Here is a 17,422-nt window from a genome sequence, read left to right as displayed (position 1 = left end):
TGAGTGGTGACTACTGCCCCAATTGCCCCTCAGGAGCAGGGGGCGGTGGAGAAGCCCTCAGGGGTGATTGGGACCAGCAGCCACCATTTGCACCCGCTGATGGTGCAGAGCGATTGGGTTTGGCACCAGGTGCTGGCAGCAGCTGCAAGCAACAGCTCCAGCACTGGCTGCGGGTGCGAGCACTGGGTGGGACCATGGTGTGTGGAGCAAAGAATTTTCAGTAGCCATCAGAGGCTCGTCCCCATGACAGCAACCAGCACCCTGGGTGCCTTGGTCTGGTGCCCCCGCTCAACTGCTCCACCATCCCACCTCAGCCAATGCCCACCAGGGTCTGCGCATGCCCCCTGGTGGTCAGCACACATCATAGCAACCGGTTGTTCAGTTGTTCTGCCATTCAGTCTATTTTCATATTAGTCATTTATTGTATAGGACTAGAGCCCGGTGCATGAAATTCATTCACAGCGTGGGTGTTCCTCACCTACCCTGCACCCTCTCCAACCTGGGACCCCTCAAGGGATGTCCGATTGCATCAGGCCTAAATGGGCAGTCGGACATCCCTCTCATAATCCAGAACTGCTGGCTCCCAACTGCTTGCCTGCCTGCCTTTCTGATTGCCCCTATCTGCTTCTGCCTGCCAGCCTGATCACCCCCTAACCACTCCCTGCCAGACGACTGATGCCTAACTGCTCCCCTGCCAGCCTGATTGCCCCTAACTACCTTTCCCATGCTGGCCTGGTCACCCCTAACTTCCCCCTCTGCTGGCCTAACCCCCTCCCCCACTCCCTTCCCCTGCAGGCCTGCCCCGCCCCCCAACTGCCCTCCCCTGCTGTCCTGGTCCCCCCCAATTGTTCTCCCCTGCAGGCTTGGTCCCCCCCAACTGCCCTCTTCTGCTGGCCTGGTCTCTTCTTACTGCCCTCCTCTACTGGTCCAGTCACCCCTAACTGCCCTCCCTGTTGGCTTGATTGCCCACAACTGCCCTCCCCTGCAATCCTGGTCCACCTCAACTGCCCTTCCCTGTAGGCCTGGTTCCCCCCAACTGTCCTCCCCTGCAGGCCATCTAGAGGCAGCCATCTTGTGTACATGGGGGCAGCCATCTTTGACTACATGGGGTGGCCTTCTTGTGTCTTGGAGTGATGGTCAATTTGCATATTACTATTTTATTAGGATTTCTGATAGACGTTTTCTATAATTTTTAATTTGTTTACAAGAGTAAAATTCAACCTCAGAACTTTTATTATTTATTTATTTATTCATTTATTTATTTATTATTATTTTATTGATTTTGTACAGAGAGGAAGGGAGAGAGATAGAGAGTTAGAAACGTCGATGAGAGAGAGTCATTGATCAGCTGCCTCTTGCACACCGCCTACTAGGGATCTGCCCGCAACCAAGGTACATGCCCTTGAACGGAATCGAACCCGGGACCTTTCAGTCCCCAAGCCGATGCTCTATCCATTGAGCCAAACCGGTCCCGGCAGAACTTTTATTTTTTATTTTTTATTTTTATTTTTATTTTATTTTTATTTTAGGGGGATGGAAGTGGGGTTGTTGCCAGCCAAATTCTGAACAATATAGAAACCTTTTCTGTTGGGGAATCTCATGTTTTATATTCCATTAGTTATACAAATAGAAAATGTCTGTATGCTTATCTCTCATCTTACAGCCAGGCAGGCCTTAAGACTCCATACACTCTCAGATTATTTACAAAATGCAATTAAGACAGATCAGGTATTTTCTGACATTTTAAAACAAAGGACTCTTATCTGTTTGTTTGGAGGTCTCTAATCAAGCTGGGAATCCCGAGCTGAAGGAGTGAGCTACAAGCTATCTGTTAAATGTTTCAGCCCCATTCGCGTTTCAATACTCAGCCCTACTTTATTATTTTAATGACTGATTGCTTTTTTTAAAAAAATATTTTTTATTGATTTCAGAGATGAAAGGAGAGAGAGAGAGAAATAGAAACATCAATGATGAAAGAGAATCATTGGTTGGCTGCCTCCTGCACACCCCACACTGGGAACCAAGCCTGCACCTCAGGCACGTGCCCTGACTGGGAATGGAACTGTGACCTTCTGGTTCATAGGTTGACACTGAACCACTGAGCCATGCTGGCTGGCCATGACTGATTGCTTTTGATAGTTCCATTTTTCCAGGAGTTTTGTTATTAAAAACATTGCAGTAAATATCCTTGTACATACGTTTGTGTGTCCTTTTGCAAATATTCCTTTAGGAGAGACATTCAGAAGTAGATATTCTGGGTAAAAAAAGTAAATTTAATATATTGGAGCCCTGGCCTGGTATCTCTGTTGGTTAGAGCACCATCCTCATATACCAAGGTTGTGAGTTCTAACCCTGGTCAGGGCACTCACAAGAAAAAAACCAGTGAATGCATAAATGGGTGGAACAACAAATCTGTTTATCTTTCTCTCTCCTCCTCCTTCCCTCCCTCCCCCCTTTCTCCTTTTCTCTCTCTCACAAATCAATCAATTAAAATTTAAAAATAAATTTTAATATATTGGTAGATATTGCTATGTTGCTTTTTAAAAAATTGCATAGATTGACATTCTCACTTTATTTTTTTCCATGACATTGAGAGTACAGGCTATTATTAGTTTTTAAAAATGACAGAACTAGCTGACTTGGCTCAGTGGATACAGCATTGGCCTGCAAACTGAAGGGTCCTGGGTTCAATTTCCTCAGGTGCACATGCCCGGATTGCCGGTAGGGGGTGTGCAGGAGGCACCAATCAATGATTCTCATCATTGATGTTTCTATCTCTCCCTCTCCCTTTCTCTCTAAAATCAATTTTAAAAATGCTATATATACATATAAAGTCAAAATGACAGTAAAAAATAGCATCTCATAGTTTTGGCTTGCATTCTTTGATTTAAAGAGGTTGGTGTATAAATGGCCACAAAGCTGCTCTTGTCATTCCCCTTGGGCGCCAGGGGAATGGTGCCCTTCTGTTATTCAGTTCCCTGTCACTGGGCAGTTGTAAGGGCTGGACAATTGAGATACTGAGCACATCAGAAGTGTTTCTCTATTCAGCAGTTCTTTTGGTAGTTCTCATTGAATCCAGTGAACTTTTTGATGGAATGCGTAGGCCAGGCCTTTTATCAATGCTAATGGCAGCCCTTACAGATTTATTTATTTATTTATTTACTTATTTATTACTGATTTGAGAGAGAAAGGAAGAGGGAGAGAGAGAAACATGGATGAGAGTGAAATATGGATTGGCTGCCTCCTGCATGCCCCTTACTGGTTATCATGCCCGCAACCCCAGCATGTGCCCTGACCATGGAATCTAACCAGCAACGTTTCAGTGCCTGGAGTACACCCAACCAACTGAGCCATACTAGTGTCCCTTACTGATTTTTAATATGTTTTCTTACTTAGTGACCTTGAATTAGAAGATAAAGATCTCATTCAGCAAAGTGTACTGATTTAGGAAAATTTTGACTATATATTTCTTTGGTGACTCATTATATGATAACATTGTACATGAGTAAAAATGACCACTGTGAAAGTGCCATGTTGGTCATAGTGTTGCTGATGGAAATAAGGCCCTTTCACAGAGTCAGAATGAAAGCATTTCAGGGACCCATGTGTGGGAGGATGAGGAGTAGTGTTAAGGTTTATTGTAGGAGCAAAATCAAAGGACTGTTCCGGTTCAGCTTTATTCTGCTGTGAAAGAAGTCCAGCCTTGTCCTAATCAGGCACAGAACAAAGGCCAAGATCTAGAAATTCTGTGCTATTGGTTCCGTCCAGGTCAGGACCTGTCCTTGTCTGGCTAGCTTAGTTTAGCTTCCCAGCTGCACTTCCCGTTGCTGAACCCAGACTTGTGCTTGGGGCCTGTGTTTGGAGTTTGGGTAGCTCCTGGCTGTGTAGCTGCCAGGGCCCATGGCTGATAGAACACTGTGAGAGCTGAGCTGGGCATGTGGAGCAAGCCAGAGAGAAACAGAGACACAAAGAGGGAGGGAGCAGGTGAGCCTCTGTTGGACTGGTTATATTATCTCTGGCGTGGAAAGGATCAGGTGGTACCCTTTCAAACTAACCAGCCAACTTCTCAATCTTTTACGGGCTTCTGATGGGTCTTCCCTATAATCCATGTCCTAGATCTTCCCAGGAGTTCTGTGTCCATCATCCAATCTGATCCTTTCCCCCCACCTGGCCAGACAGACAGGCGTTTTTTGTCACTTTCTTGGCTCCTATTGTGCACACCTCCTGTAGAAGCACCTCCCTCTTTATTGCTTATTCCTTCCTCCCATAGTCTGGGCAAAGGGACGGGTTGTATCCTGGGGTGATTGGAAATTTGGTTCTTCCTCCCCACACAGGGGAGGGATGGGTATTAACCCCCTTAGTGGGGGAATTCTGTAAGCTTCCATGGTGCCTATGAATGCTGCAATTTCCTAGCAAAGCAGATCCCCTTCTGATTCAGCTCCCCCAGCCCATCAGGCTCAGCAATGTCTGATTCCCTTTCTCCCTCCCTTTATTAATATCTAGCTACCTATGATAACAAAAGTGAAGGGTTTGCTAGCTTTTTGAATTTCAATTTTATTACATTTTAGGCTAGCTTGAGCTAATCACTGGATTTAATAAACACTATTCAGATGACTAGTAAGAGTCTGGGATCATTTGTGCATGTTGGAGATTTTTTTTCCTTCCAAATCTCTAAAATATTTTTGACCCCTTAATTCTGATGTTCTTTTCCAGCCCAGCATCCTTTTTCAGAAATCAACTTTCTTAAAGTATAATTTACATACAATAAAATGTACCAATTTAAAATATATACTTCATTGTGTTTTTTATAAACGTATACATCTGTGTAAACTGCATTCCATTTAAAACAGAACATTTCATCACCCCTAAAAGCTTCCTCAGATTTCCTCCCAGTCAACTCCTTCCCACCTGCCCAGGTAAACTAAATCTGTAACTATAGGTTGAACTTCATATGAATGCAATTATAATTTATATTCTTTTTAAAAATACATATATTTTATTGATTTTTTACAGAGAGGAAGGAAGAGAGATAGTTAGAAACATCGACGAGAGAGAAACTGGGCATGTGCCCGCAACCAAGTTACATGCCCTTGACCAGTACTGTAAACTGACACTCTATCCACTGAGCCAAATCAGTTTCAGCCCATTTATATTCTTTCTTTCTTGTTTTCCCCCCTCAACATGCTGTTTTTGAGATTCACCATGTTATATGTATGTCATTTTCCTTTTTATTTCTTAGTATTCTATTATGTTTACATATCATAGTTTGTTTACCCATTCATCTGTTATTAAACATTTGGGGTTTTCTAGTTTGGGGCTTTTATAAATAAAAACGCTATAAACATTCATGTAAAGGTGGTTTGTGGGCATATATTTTCATTTCTCTTGGGTTAAGTAGGAGTGCAAGTGCTGGGTTGTGTATGAAGTGTATATTTATCTTTATAAGAAACTGCCATTTTCCCAAAGTGTGCCATTTTTCTTTCCAGCTAGCAACATCTGGGAGTTCAAGTTGCCTCGCATCTTTGTCAATACTTAGTATCTGTTGTCTTGCTTCCTACTTAGTTATCATAGTGATGTGTACTGGCACCTCATTGTAGTTTTAATTTCCGGAGTGAAGTCTTTTGATCAAGAAAGTTCTTGAAGCCCTAACTGGTTTGACTCAAATGGATAAGAGCGTCGGCCTGCAGACTCAAGGGTCCTAGGTTTAATTCCGGTCAAGGGCATGTACCTTGGTTGCGGGCACAACCCCAGTGGGGGGTGTACAGGAGGCAGTTGATGGATGTTTCTCTCTCATCGATGTTTCTAACTCTCTATCTCTCTCTCTTCCTCTCTGTAAAAAAAATCAATAAAATATATATATTTTTAAAAAAGAATGTTCTTGAGGTTTTCAAAATTTTTTATACAGGCCTGTAGATATGGGTACACTAATGGAAAATCATCTTTTGTATTTTTAATTTTTTTCTTTAGGTTTCTTTAAAGTGAATGAAGACAGTAATTCAAAATGCCTGAAAATCCTGCTACAGGTATACTGGCTATAATAATTCTACCACTAAATTAATTAGTGATTCAAAATCAGAATATAAGATGGAATTTAACGTGTACTCTTATCCCTCTTCAAATAAGATAAACTGCAGGTCCTGCAAGTTCTTGATCGCCTGAAAGTGAAATTGCAGGAGAAGGGCGACACATCGCAGAATGAGAAGCTATCCATGTTTTATGAGACACTGAAAAGTCCTCTCTTCAACCAGATACTCACACTTCAGCAGTCCATCAAGCAACTCAAGGGACAAGTGAGTTACCCACCAGGGTTTTACATGTTCATATACTCAATCCAGCAAAGAAAGATAGAAAGGCATAAAGATAGAGACAAACTGTCTCAAAGTACTCCAGCGAAGAGATTGTGTTAGGACTTTCGACCTGTGGATATGGTAGGCATGGATAGTTTAAAAATGTTGATAATATATTATGTGCTTATCTTCAGAATATGGGCTTTATCCTTTTTTTTAAATAAGTAAAGGTCAGATGCTTTGAGAATTGTCAATAGTTTCTTCAAATTTATAAAGAATATGAGCTAAAGATGTTTCTTCATGAGGGGATGGCTGAGTCCGTTCGTACTGAAGACGGTCCTGCAGGCGTTCCGTCCTTCCTTCCTTCTTCCCCCTCCTCCCTTCCCTCCCTCCCTCCCTCCCTCCCTCCCTCCCTCCTTTCTTTCTTTCTTTCTTCTTTCTTTCTTTCTTTCTTTCTTTCTTTCTTTCTTTCTTTCTTTCTTTCTTTCTTTCTTTCTTTCTTTCTTTCGCAAGAAGTGATCATGCCCTTGTAGCACATTATTTATAATTACCAAATAAATAATTAAATGTTATGGACAGTCTGATTAGAAAGTCCTTGGAAGCAGTATACCCAATATTTTAACATTTATGTGTTCCCTCCACTACATACAGTATAGAAGCTAAGCTTGAATAGTAGCTATCCTAAAGATTAAATTTGGGGATAATTTTAAATGTAATCGGAGATAATGGAGCAGTTAAGTAAAAATTAATAAAATTTAAGGAAAAAATATCTTTTTTGCTGATAAACCAAAATGCTTGCCCATAAATATTTTTAGCAAGTGATTTTTAAAAATAACTACTTAAGGATTAAGCAATGCTCACATGCCTTTCTTTGAGTTTCTTTCTCTAAGTCAGAATTCATAAGTAATTTTAGCACTCCCCATATTGAAAGTTAGCTTTCTGTATTCCCTGGTCCTGGGATGAGCCCCAAATCACAACAGTGAGAGTTATTTGTAGCAATAGAAATTGGAAAAGGTCACTACAAATATATCACTCTTACTGGACTAAAACTGTATTTTACCTACTCCATTATAATCTTTTATATTCATATAGTTTGCTGGTTTTATCTACATACTCATATTTTATCCATTCAACTCTAAGCCCCTTAATTTCTTTTTCTATAAGTGTTCTCATAGAGTTTCTCCAGGTGTTGCTTTTTTTCTAAGAGGTACTATTTACATTTGTTCTCAATGTTACCTTTATTGTACCATGTTGGCACTCATCCAAGCCAATGATATTTTAAAATCAACCCATTTCCCTGTTCCCCATAATTACAGGAATCTCATTTTATTTTATTTTTTGTATCAATGTTTGAGTGGCTCTGTAACTCATTTGCTACTAATTTTGGATGAGTTACCCTCTTCTCCTCCTGTGCGCCTCAGTTTTGTGTGTGTGTGTGTGTGTTTGGTTTTTGTTTTGTTTTGTTTTGTTTTTGTGTGTGTGTGTGTGTGCCTCACTTTTTAAAAATTTTTTTATTAACTTATTATCTGTGTACATATCTTACCATTGCCCCCCCTCCCATACATGCCTTCCCGTCCCTGAGTTTCGTGTCCATTGGTTGTACTTATATGCATGTATACAAGTCCTTCGGTTGATCTATTATCTCCCCCAGATCTCCCTCCCCTCCCTGCTGTAGTTTGACAGTCTGCTTGTTGCTTTACTGTCTCTATATCTATCTTTTTGTGCCTCACTTTTTAAGTTCACAAAATGAAAAAATAATAGGGCAGTTGATATATGTAAGAGTTGTGGTATAGCATTTTGCTCACAGCAAGTGTTGAACAAATACTGTTATTGTTATTCTTGTTATATACTACCCACGGATGTTTTTTGGCCTCCCCCATGGAAATGTACAGATAAATTCAAAAGGGCTCAGTGTCTTATATGCCTGTTTACTAGTATTATATCTGTGTCTGTGACATGTAATGAACTGTTGTACGTGCTATTAACTTGAGGAAAGGATGGAAAGCAAGAAACAAGAACACATTTTCAGCTGTTAAACATTTGTGTAATACTAAATAAAATTTATAGCCTTATAAGTATACAAATTCATGTAACTATTACTTAATTTCTTTCACATGTATATACTTAACAAGAAAATTACACGTGATGGGTAAAATATAACGTTTAATGAATAGAAATAATTTGTTTCCTATAAGTTTCTGTTGATTGTCTTTTGTTTTTCCCTCCAACAGCTGAGTCATCTACCTTCAGATTGTTCAGCTAACTTTGACTTTTCAAGGAAAGGTTTATTAGTGTTCACAGATGGTGCCATTACTAATGGGAATGTCCAGCGGTCTGTGTCGGGGTTATTTCCTTGGACCCCTAAGTTGGGAAATGAAGACTTTAACTCAATCATTCAACAGATGGCACAGGTAAAGTTATGTCTTGTCATGGGAATATTATGCTTATTTCTCCTGTATAGGTTAAAAAAGTGATACTCTTTTTGCCTTAAAATGTGTTGTGTGTTCTGTTTGACTGTGTTTTTATATTGTTAGGAGGAATTGATATTTCTTAATCTCTGTGTTAAAAATTTATTGGGTTCAAATTATATAAGAAAATATCCATGTGTGGTGAGGAGAGATTTTTTTTTTAGATTATGACTCTAATTTGACACATCTTTACACTTGTAAGGAAAGAAATTTTTATAGTTTTGATCATAGGAGGAAAATTAATATGTTTACAGCTGACACACCTCCAATGAAACTATTTTTAATTTTATATCAAACAGATTTAATGGGAGTTAGAATTAGCACAATTAGGAAAATCTATGGAAACATTTTAAGGAGAAATCTAGTTTTATCCCTAATACCTATTTAAAAAAAATAAATAATAGTTGAATTTTAGGATATGTTTTAAATATTTTCACTTCATCTTCTAATGTGTCTTAAAAATGAAATGAGTTTAAAAGTTAAAAAGAATCTGTGTAAGGTGTGATAATTAAATAATATTCTACATCTATTTTATTTTATTTTATTTTATTTTATTTTATTTTATTTTATTTTATAGTTCTGTTCCCTTAAATTTAACCAATAATTATTTTTGTGATGCTTTTGTAAGTTGATGACATTTATGAAGTTCAAATGCAGTTATTCAGAAAAAAGCAATAAAATACTTGATTGTCACAGGTAGAACACATTTGAATGGTGGCCTTCCCATACTTTTTAATTAACCTATTAAAATACTAGTAGGATGTTCATCACAATAGAATTAAAAACACTAAATAATGCATCTGCTTCTGACTTAGGCTAACCATCAGCATTTTTTTTTTTGATATATCAATAATTTGCTTTTTTCATTTAAAAATTTGTTTTGCATCAAGAGAATTTAGATAAATTTTGTATAAAAAACAGTTTTGATTTTCTGTGGGAAAGGACATGGGTATTTTTATCCAGCTGGGGATTCAATCTCATACTGCAAATAAAGTGTGAAAACACCTCTTCTATCCCCAAGGTTGCAGAATGCTGCACATTTCCTCTTATATTCTACTGAAAATAATAATGTGAGAGGGTTTCCAGAAATAATTTATTACTGAAATTCTGAGTTTGTTTGGTTTTATAGAGATGACCTAGGAGACACTGTTTTTGTGTTCTTCGCAGAATGGCAATTTCACTTCTTTGTTAAATGTACTTCATTATAACTTTTTCAAAAAATTCTTCTTGTTTAGGGCCGGCAAATTGAATATATTGATATCGAGCGTCCTTCAACTGGAGGCCTTGGATTCAGCGTAGTGGCCCTTAGAAGTCAAAATCTGGCAGAAGTTGATATCTTCGTGAAGGAAATACAGCCAGGAAGCATAGCGGACAGGTGAGAAAGATGCTCATTTTGTGTTTTGTTAATTTGTTTTCCGATAAGTCTGAGAATACTGTTATAAAGAGAATAAGAAAGTACTAATAAAAATAGTAACAATGGCAGCTAACACTTAACTTGCCCTCTTCCTATGCATTTGTCAGGTCTTTGCAGATATTCTCACATACACCTGTGGCAGCCCTCTAGCCATTGGTATGTTGCTCCATTTTATAGATGAGAAAGCTGAGTTTCAGAGAGGCTCAGTGATTTACCAACGGTCACAGAGCTATTAATGCTGTAGCCATGATGTGATTCTAAGATCCTCTGACTGGAAAGCTAGTATTCTTTCTATCTCACCACACTCTCTCACAATTGAACATGATAGTTTTAGCTAAGGTCTTATCAATAAGATGGGATTATTGAAATTCACATTCTGCAGACTATGCTGTTTATTAAACATAAGATTATAGCAACAATTTGTTGGTCATATCATGCTATTATTTCACTTTCTTCGATTAAAAGCCTCCTCAAGGCTATGTGATATCCCTGTATTGCACTTATGCTTTTGTTTTACTTTTTAAGGGGTATGTGCAGGCCTTATATTTTGTCTTTATTTGATTTCAGGTTTTTAGTTTTTTATTTAAAAAGCATGCTATTTATGTTTTGTTTTTTTTAAATATATTTTATTGATTTTTCACAGAGTGGAAGAGAGACGGATAGAGAGTTAGAAACATCGATGAAAGAGAATCATCGATCAGCTGCCTCTTGCACACCCCCTACTGGGGATGTGCCTGCAACCAAGGTACATGCCCTTGCCCGGAATCGAACCCAGGACCTTTCAGTCTGCAGGCCAACACTCTATCCACTGAGCCAAACCGGTCCTGGCAAGCATGCTATTTATTATGCTATTTCCACCTGAATTAGAATTATAGCAACAGTAGTACCACTATTATAAAAAGATTCTCAGTTAATAATAATTCTCATTCATGAGAGATCAATTCTAGTCTCTCAGAAAAAAATATATTTCCATGATTTTGTATCTTTGTTCTGTCATCTAAGGCAGCATTTCCTCAAGTGTATTCTGAGGAAGCATAGCAGTGGTCAGATATCTTTGAGAAATTCTATTCTGTTCTTGCATGTTGCATGTATATAGCTAGAATAATCATATAACTTGTTGTCCAAGTTGGGACAGTTTTGGGAGTGAGAGGGTGTGCTATTAATAATGACACTGATAAGCAGGTATATATTAGGACTATGGGTCACTTAGCATTAATTTACTTAAGGCTAAATTCCTTGACAGAAAACTTATTTAACTTTGATTGGCTCAACTTAAAAACATTATTTTAACTTAAAAAATTATTATTAGACAAACTGATGGTTGCCATATGGGAGGTGGATTGGGGACTGGGTGAAAAAGATGAAGGGATTAAGGAGTACAAATTGGCACTTGCAAAAATAGTCATGAGGATATAAAGTACAGCATAGGGATTATAGTCACTAATATTATAATTACTATGTATGGTGCCAGGTGGTTACTAGAATTATCGGGGGGATTACTTCATAAGTTACATAAATGTCTGACCACTATGCTGTACACCTATAATTGAAAAAAATTTAAATTAAAAAATACTATTGGGATATAATTCACATAACATAAATGTTAACATTTCATTTTATCTTTATTTTTTTAGTCCTCACTCAAGGATATGCTTATGAGAGAGAGAGAGAAAGAGAGAGAGAGAGAGAGAGAGAAGAGAGAGAAACATCTGTGAGAGAAAACATCACTTGGTTGCCTGACTGGGAATGAACCCACAACCTTTCAGTATACAGGACAATGCTCCAATCAACTGAGCTTCACCAGCCAGGGAAAATGTTACCATTTTAAAGTGTGCAGTTTAGTAGTTTTTAGTGTGTTTTTAATAGTCAATCCTTTTTGTAGTCAATCCTTAATGTCTCAAGTTACTCTATACTAATTAGATCTGTAATTACAAATGAAGTGAGCCGGTCCAAAAAGAGGAGTTTGATACTTGAGCATGTAAAGAACCCTGACCAAGGAGTCAGGTGGCTTCCCAGAGGCCTGGTGCTGAAAGGGACATTGGAGAGGAAACAGTGGGGTCTTCAGAGAGCAGACGAGGAATGAAGAGAATCTTGACAAGTAGCCCTATCCAGTGATCACACATATCCCTCATCTTTAGAATGTGGCTGGAACTAGTGTGGGAACTTAGTGCAAGATGGGTGAGAGGAGGGGCAGGAAAACGGGCCTGCCATGCAGGACCTTCCACGTCATATTAAATGGTCTTGATGACCAGTTTTTTCTTTCTTTCTAGGACTTTCCACACAGAACTGTGTTATTTAAAGAGCTTACTTATTCTTTTTTTTATTTATTTTTTTATTTCTTTTTTTTATTTTTTTTACACTCAAGGTCATGGAAATCTATTATTTCTGCTGGAATGCTTTTTTTTTTTTGCATCTATATGACCATGTGATTTTTATCTTTCAATTTCTTTATACGATGTATTATGTTTATTGAATTTCGGATTTCTGAACGTTGTGAGGGAAAGAAAAGAATTAGGCTTCCCTTGAATGGAAAGTGTAAATATACACTGAGTGGCCAGATTATTATGATCTCTAAACGCATAATAATCTGGCCACTCAGTGTGTGTGTGTGTGTGTGTGTGTGTGTGTGTGTGTGTGTTTTAGCGGCCCGGTGCATGAATTCGTGCATGGTGGGGTCTGGCCAGCCTGGCCAGGGGGAGGGAACATAGGCGGATGGCCAGCCTGCCTACTGGTTGAACTCCTGGATGAGGGGACAATTTGCATACTAGCCTTTTATTGTATAGGATATACACTGAGTGGCCAGATTATTATGCATTCAGAGATCATAATAATCTGGCCACTCAGTGTATGTAGTATGGGGAGTTAAATTATAAATAATAGTAACTGGGGATGTAAAGTACAGCATAGGGAATATAGTCAATAATATTGTAATAACTATGTATGGTGCTAGGTTGGTACTAGACTTATCAGGGGGATCTCTTTATAAGTCATATAAATAAGTGTGTAGCCATTATGATGTACACCTGAACTTAATATAATATTGAGTGTCAACTATAATTGAAAAATTAATAATAAAAACTTTGAAAGAAATAAAAAGTAGTTGTAAAACTAACTAATTCAACTTTCAAATGCATCAGAATCATATTTTCTAGAAACCAGAAAATCTGAATGTGAGTAAATTAAGGCCTAATTTTTGCCAAATTTGTTACATCCGGGTTGAAAAGATTCAAGAGTAGCTCATTCACTTGGGATTAATTAAGAAATTTCTCCTTTGGAGTTGGAGAAATGGAAGTGATTCTTGGATATTGTCCTGTAGTGATCACATTTAAAAAGAAATGTTTCTTTAGGACTAGGGAAAAGTTCACAAGTGACATTGCTCCTTCACAAAATTTTGCTGAATCTTGTGTGACCTGTGAAAAATAAGGGCAATGTAATGGATTTTCAGAATTCAAATTTATGAATTAGAATTCCCTGTTTTGAGGTAAATTCTTTCTCTGGGAGATTTTTATATTTTGAAGGTTAAAAATGTATTTTTTAATAAAATAATCATGAACAAGATTTTGTTTTTTTTTCCTTTGGCTGTCTTTTTAATGGTCAATAAATAGACAATTAGCAAGTATTTTTGAGTTGGCATATTACCAGTGCAGGAGAGCCTATAAGAATAAACCTTGAGGAACTTTGCAAGTTAGGTTTCAGGTATTACGTAAGGATCTCAATGGGAGGACTGGCATTGGGAATGAAAGAAGGAGATGGGTAGATGTGAGAGAGATAAACAAAGACAAGGAAGCATTGCAGTGATAATGGGAAAGCAAGAAGAGGCAGAGTGGTAGTTGGGAGATAGTCAAGTCAAATACAGTAAACCAGGACAGATAAATCTGAAGTAGTCTAAGGATGCATTGCATTTAAGAAATTAAAGAAAATGCTTCAATCAGGCTACATTTTTAAATAAGATGCTAGGCTTCAATTTCTGGCCTATAAGTAATTTCTGGATCATAATAGTGCTCAGTAAATATTGACTAGTAATGTTTTGTTTTATTTTTCCTTCAAAAAAGATTTTGCTCTTATTAAATAGTCCCTTTTACCTTGGTTGGGAGATTGGTGCTTAGAAGGAGAAAAGGGCCAAAACTGGTTTGGCTCAATGGATAGAACGTCGGTCTGTGGACTGAAAGGTCCCAGGATCGATTCCGGTCAAGGGCATGTACCTTGGTTGTGGGCACATCCCCAATAGGGGGTGTGCAAGAGGCAGCTGATCGATGATTCTCTCTCATCGATATTTCTAACTCTCTATCCCTCTCTTTTCCTCTCTGTAAAAAATCAATAAAATATATTTTTTTTAAAAAGGAGAAAAGGGCTCAAACAGATTTGGAGGTAATGTCTGAGGATTCTCAAGGAGGGTTTGGCCTCTATTGACATGCTGGCGAGATAAAGCACAATAGGCTACTTCATTGTACTGCTAGAGAAGAGGTTATTGATGAATTTGAGAATATAGTTTCCCTAGGATGGTACATGTTGAAGGCAGATTGGACAGAGTTCAGGAGTACAGGGTTTATGCAGTTAAGGGGTGGGGGACTGTCTTTACTTGCAAAACCTTGGCAGTGAAGCCTTGTATATTGTTTTTGCTTATTTTTCTAGCCAGATAGCTTTTAAAATGTATGTGTGTCGAGATGTATTGAGATATTACTAAGGTGGTTAATGAGCTAATAAATGCTTTGATGAAAAGCACTCTATAAAGTTCCATCATATAATGAAATAATTTGAATATATGTACTAAGTGAAGTAGTACCATTACAAAAAAACTGTTTAGCTTGAATCATAGGCTTTTAAAAGTCAGGATCTTATACCACTTAAAACAAAATTTTCTTTTATTTCACCAAGGGATCAAAGGTTAAAGGAAAATGATCAAATATTGGCTATTAACCATACACCACTGGATCAGAACGTTTCCCATCAGCAAGCAATTGCATTGTTACAACAAACCACTGGATGTTTGAGTCTGGTTGTGGCCAGGCAACCAGTCCACCCAAAAAGCAGCACTGACACAATTCTGCCAGAAACAGTGAGTTGCAAATTTGGAAAAATACTTTTGAATTATGCTATTGCTTTTCACACCTGTGGAAGGTGTCATGTGACTTGTCATAGTTTAAGAAAGGTGGTCATATTTCCAAATGCAGCATTAGCATAATAAATAAGATGTTTTATGGAGGTTTTTTGTTTTATTTTATTTTTTTTAAGTGTCCTGTGATTCTCCTTATTTAAGATTATTTTTTTAAATATAGAGAGCAAATTTAATAGTAGGTATAATTTATTTGGTAATAGAGTCTTGTGTTCCTCGGTGTTATAGCTAGTTAATTAAGCTGAGAGTTTTTATTAGAGATTTATTATTGAATCTCTTAAGATTTGGTTATTTATTTCACAGACATTTCTGCAAATTATATTGGGTGTTTATAATTAGATTATTGATACTGTACAATTGTAGACTTTTTATGTAAGGATGAAAATGGTTCAAAAGAATAAAATTATATGTCTCGTTTGGGAATCTTTAAACTTGCTTTATAGCATTTTACAGATTTTGGCCTGCATCTTCAGAATGCAAGCTAATAAATCTTATTTTCTTATAACACTAAGTGCTAGCTGATTTATTTACTTTTCATTCATTGGACAAAAGAAAAAATAGACTGTCTGGGTATAGTACAAGGTCACAACACAAATTAATGTGTAGGCATTTTCCTTATTGTAATCAGTAATATTTATACAGCACAATTTACATAATAAGCAAAATGAAGCAAGTGGGAAATTGCTTAGCATAGTGGTTAAGAATAGGGGCTCTGGGTCAGGTTAAAGTGGGTTCAAGTCCAGTTCTTTATTTCCTGGCTGTGTCATACTGGGCACATTTCTTGACCTCCCTATATCTCAGTTCCTTCATCTGTGACTTGGAACTAATAACAGCATTTGCTTCATAGTGGTATTGGAAAGATTAAATGAGATTGCGAGTGAAGAGCTAAGCATAGTACCTAGTATATACTTTATGACTACCAGCTGCTATTAATTCAAGCATATTTTGTGCATATTTTAGCAACTTTTGTTGTATCCCAGACACAAGATATTGTTTCAGATGTGAAATTATTAAATATTCCCAATAGTTCTGGTCATTTCACATTGCATAGTAACTTTCCTTTTACCTATAATAAAAAAAACAACAACTAAGTAATAAGTATGCCCTATGGATTTGAGAAGGAGAATTTTCTTCTGCAGTTGGATTATGGGAACTTGATGTACATTTCTGATGAAAGCCTGCTAATTAGAGGGAAAATGTCATGTGTCATAGTCTGATTTGTATAATCCTAATGCTAATATCTTCATTTGGGCCTACCTTTCCTCTTCCTCATAGGAGTTTACTAAATTAGTCTTATTGTCTTGTGTCCTTCTCATCATCTCCTACTTCACATTGCTGCCAGATTAATCTTCCTAAACCACTGCTCTGTTCCTTTTATTCCCTCTTCAAAAACTTCAATTATTCCCACTCGCTTATTCAAGCTCAGCTTTGCTCTTACTTTTTTCTTTTTCTTAAATGTCTTTTTTTCTCAGCAGTGGAATTAAAATGCCACATTTTCCTTGAAATTTTCCATAATTCTTGATTAGATTAGATTAGTCTTCTTGTCTGTACCACTTCCCCTTTTCCTCCCCGCTATCTCCCCTCTCCCAGTCCTTATAATACTTTGTGATTCTCTTTTAATTCAGATAAACACACACACACACACACACATATGTGTGTGTGTTCCTATAGGTGCTGGACACTGCTAGATCCTTGGGCATAGAATGAGGAATTAGATGTTTTGGTTCTGTTAGAGCTACAGTGTTTATCACCCAATATTCTGTCTTGTACTTTAATTATTTATATTTTAGTTTGTCTCTCTACTGGATTATAAAAATCCTGAAGGGCAGAGATCATATGATGATCTTAAATACCTCTTAGCCTTTAGAAAAATTGTCTTGATTAATTGTATAAATGTTTAATTTGTTGTATATCTGTTACATTAGTAATTACTATACTGGGAAGCCAAGAAACTGTATGTTTTACTAACACTTTGGCTCTTGCCGTTACTTTGTAGGTTCGTTGGGGTCATATTGAAGATGTTGAACTCATTAATGATGGCTCTGGATTAGGTTTTGGAATAGTTGGAGGGAAATCAAGTGGTGTGGTTGTGAGGACTATAGTTCCTGGAGGGTTAGCGGACCGAGTAAGTTGATCTTTT

At 37.6% G+C, this 17,422-nt stretch overlaps 1 protein-coding gene across 9 annotated transcripts in view; it reads left to right on the top strand.

Annotated features, from left to right (window-relative positions):
• Positions 1 to 17,422, top strand: part of PATJ (PATJ crumbs cell polarity complex component) — a 304,720-nt gene that overhangs the window by 10,678 nt on the left and 276,620 nt on the right. For all 9 annotated transcript variants that reach the window (XR_006742178.1, XM_036447829.2, XM_036447830.2 and 6 more), the window contains exons 2-7: positions 5,968 to 6,023; positions 6,124 to 6,290; positions 8,519 to 8,698; positions 9,991 to 10,130; positions 15,045 to 15,225; positions 17,279 to 17,407. Coding sequence is in view for 8 of the 9 variants with exons in the window: in XM_036447829.2 (XP_036303722.1) it covers positions 6,002 to 6,023; positions 6,124 to 6,290; positions 8,519 to 8,698; positions 9,991 to 10,130; positions 15,045 to 15,225; positions 17,279 to 17,407 (819 nt within the window). In the remaining variant the exon portion in view is untranslated. The remainder of the gene's footprint in view (positions 1 to 5,967; positions 6,024 to 6,123; positions 6,291 to 8,518; positions 8,699 to 9,990; positions 10,131 to 15,044; positions 15,226 to 17,278; positions 17,408 to 17,422) is intronic.

This window comes from Pipistrellus kuhlii, unplaced genomic scaffold, assembly GCF_014108245.1.
Source record: "Pipistrellus kuhlii isolate mPipKuh1 unplaced genomic scaffold, mPipKuh1.p scaffold_m20_p_2, whole genome shotgun sequence".
Lineage (NCBI taxonomy): Eukaryota > Metazoa > Chordata > Mammalia > Chiroptera > Vespertilionidae > Pipistrellus > Pipistrellus kuhlii.
The sequence above is the reverse complement of the archived record's forward strand: the minus strand, read 5'-3'. Positions and strand labels throughout refer to the sequence as shown.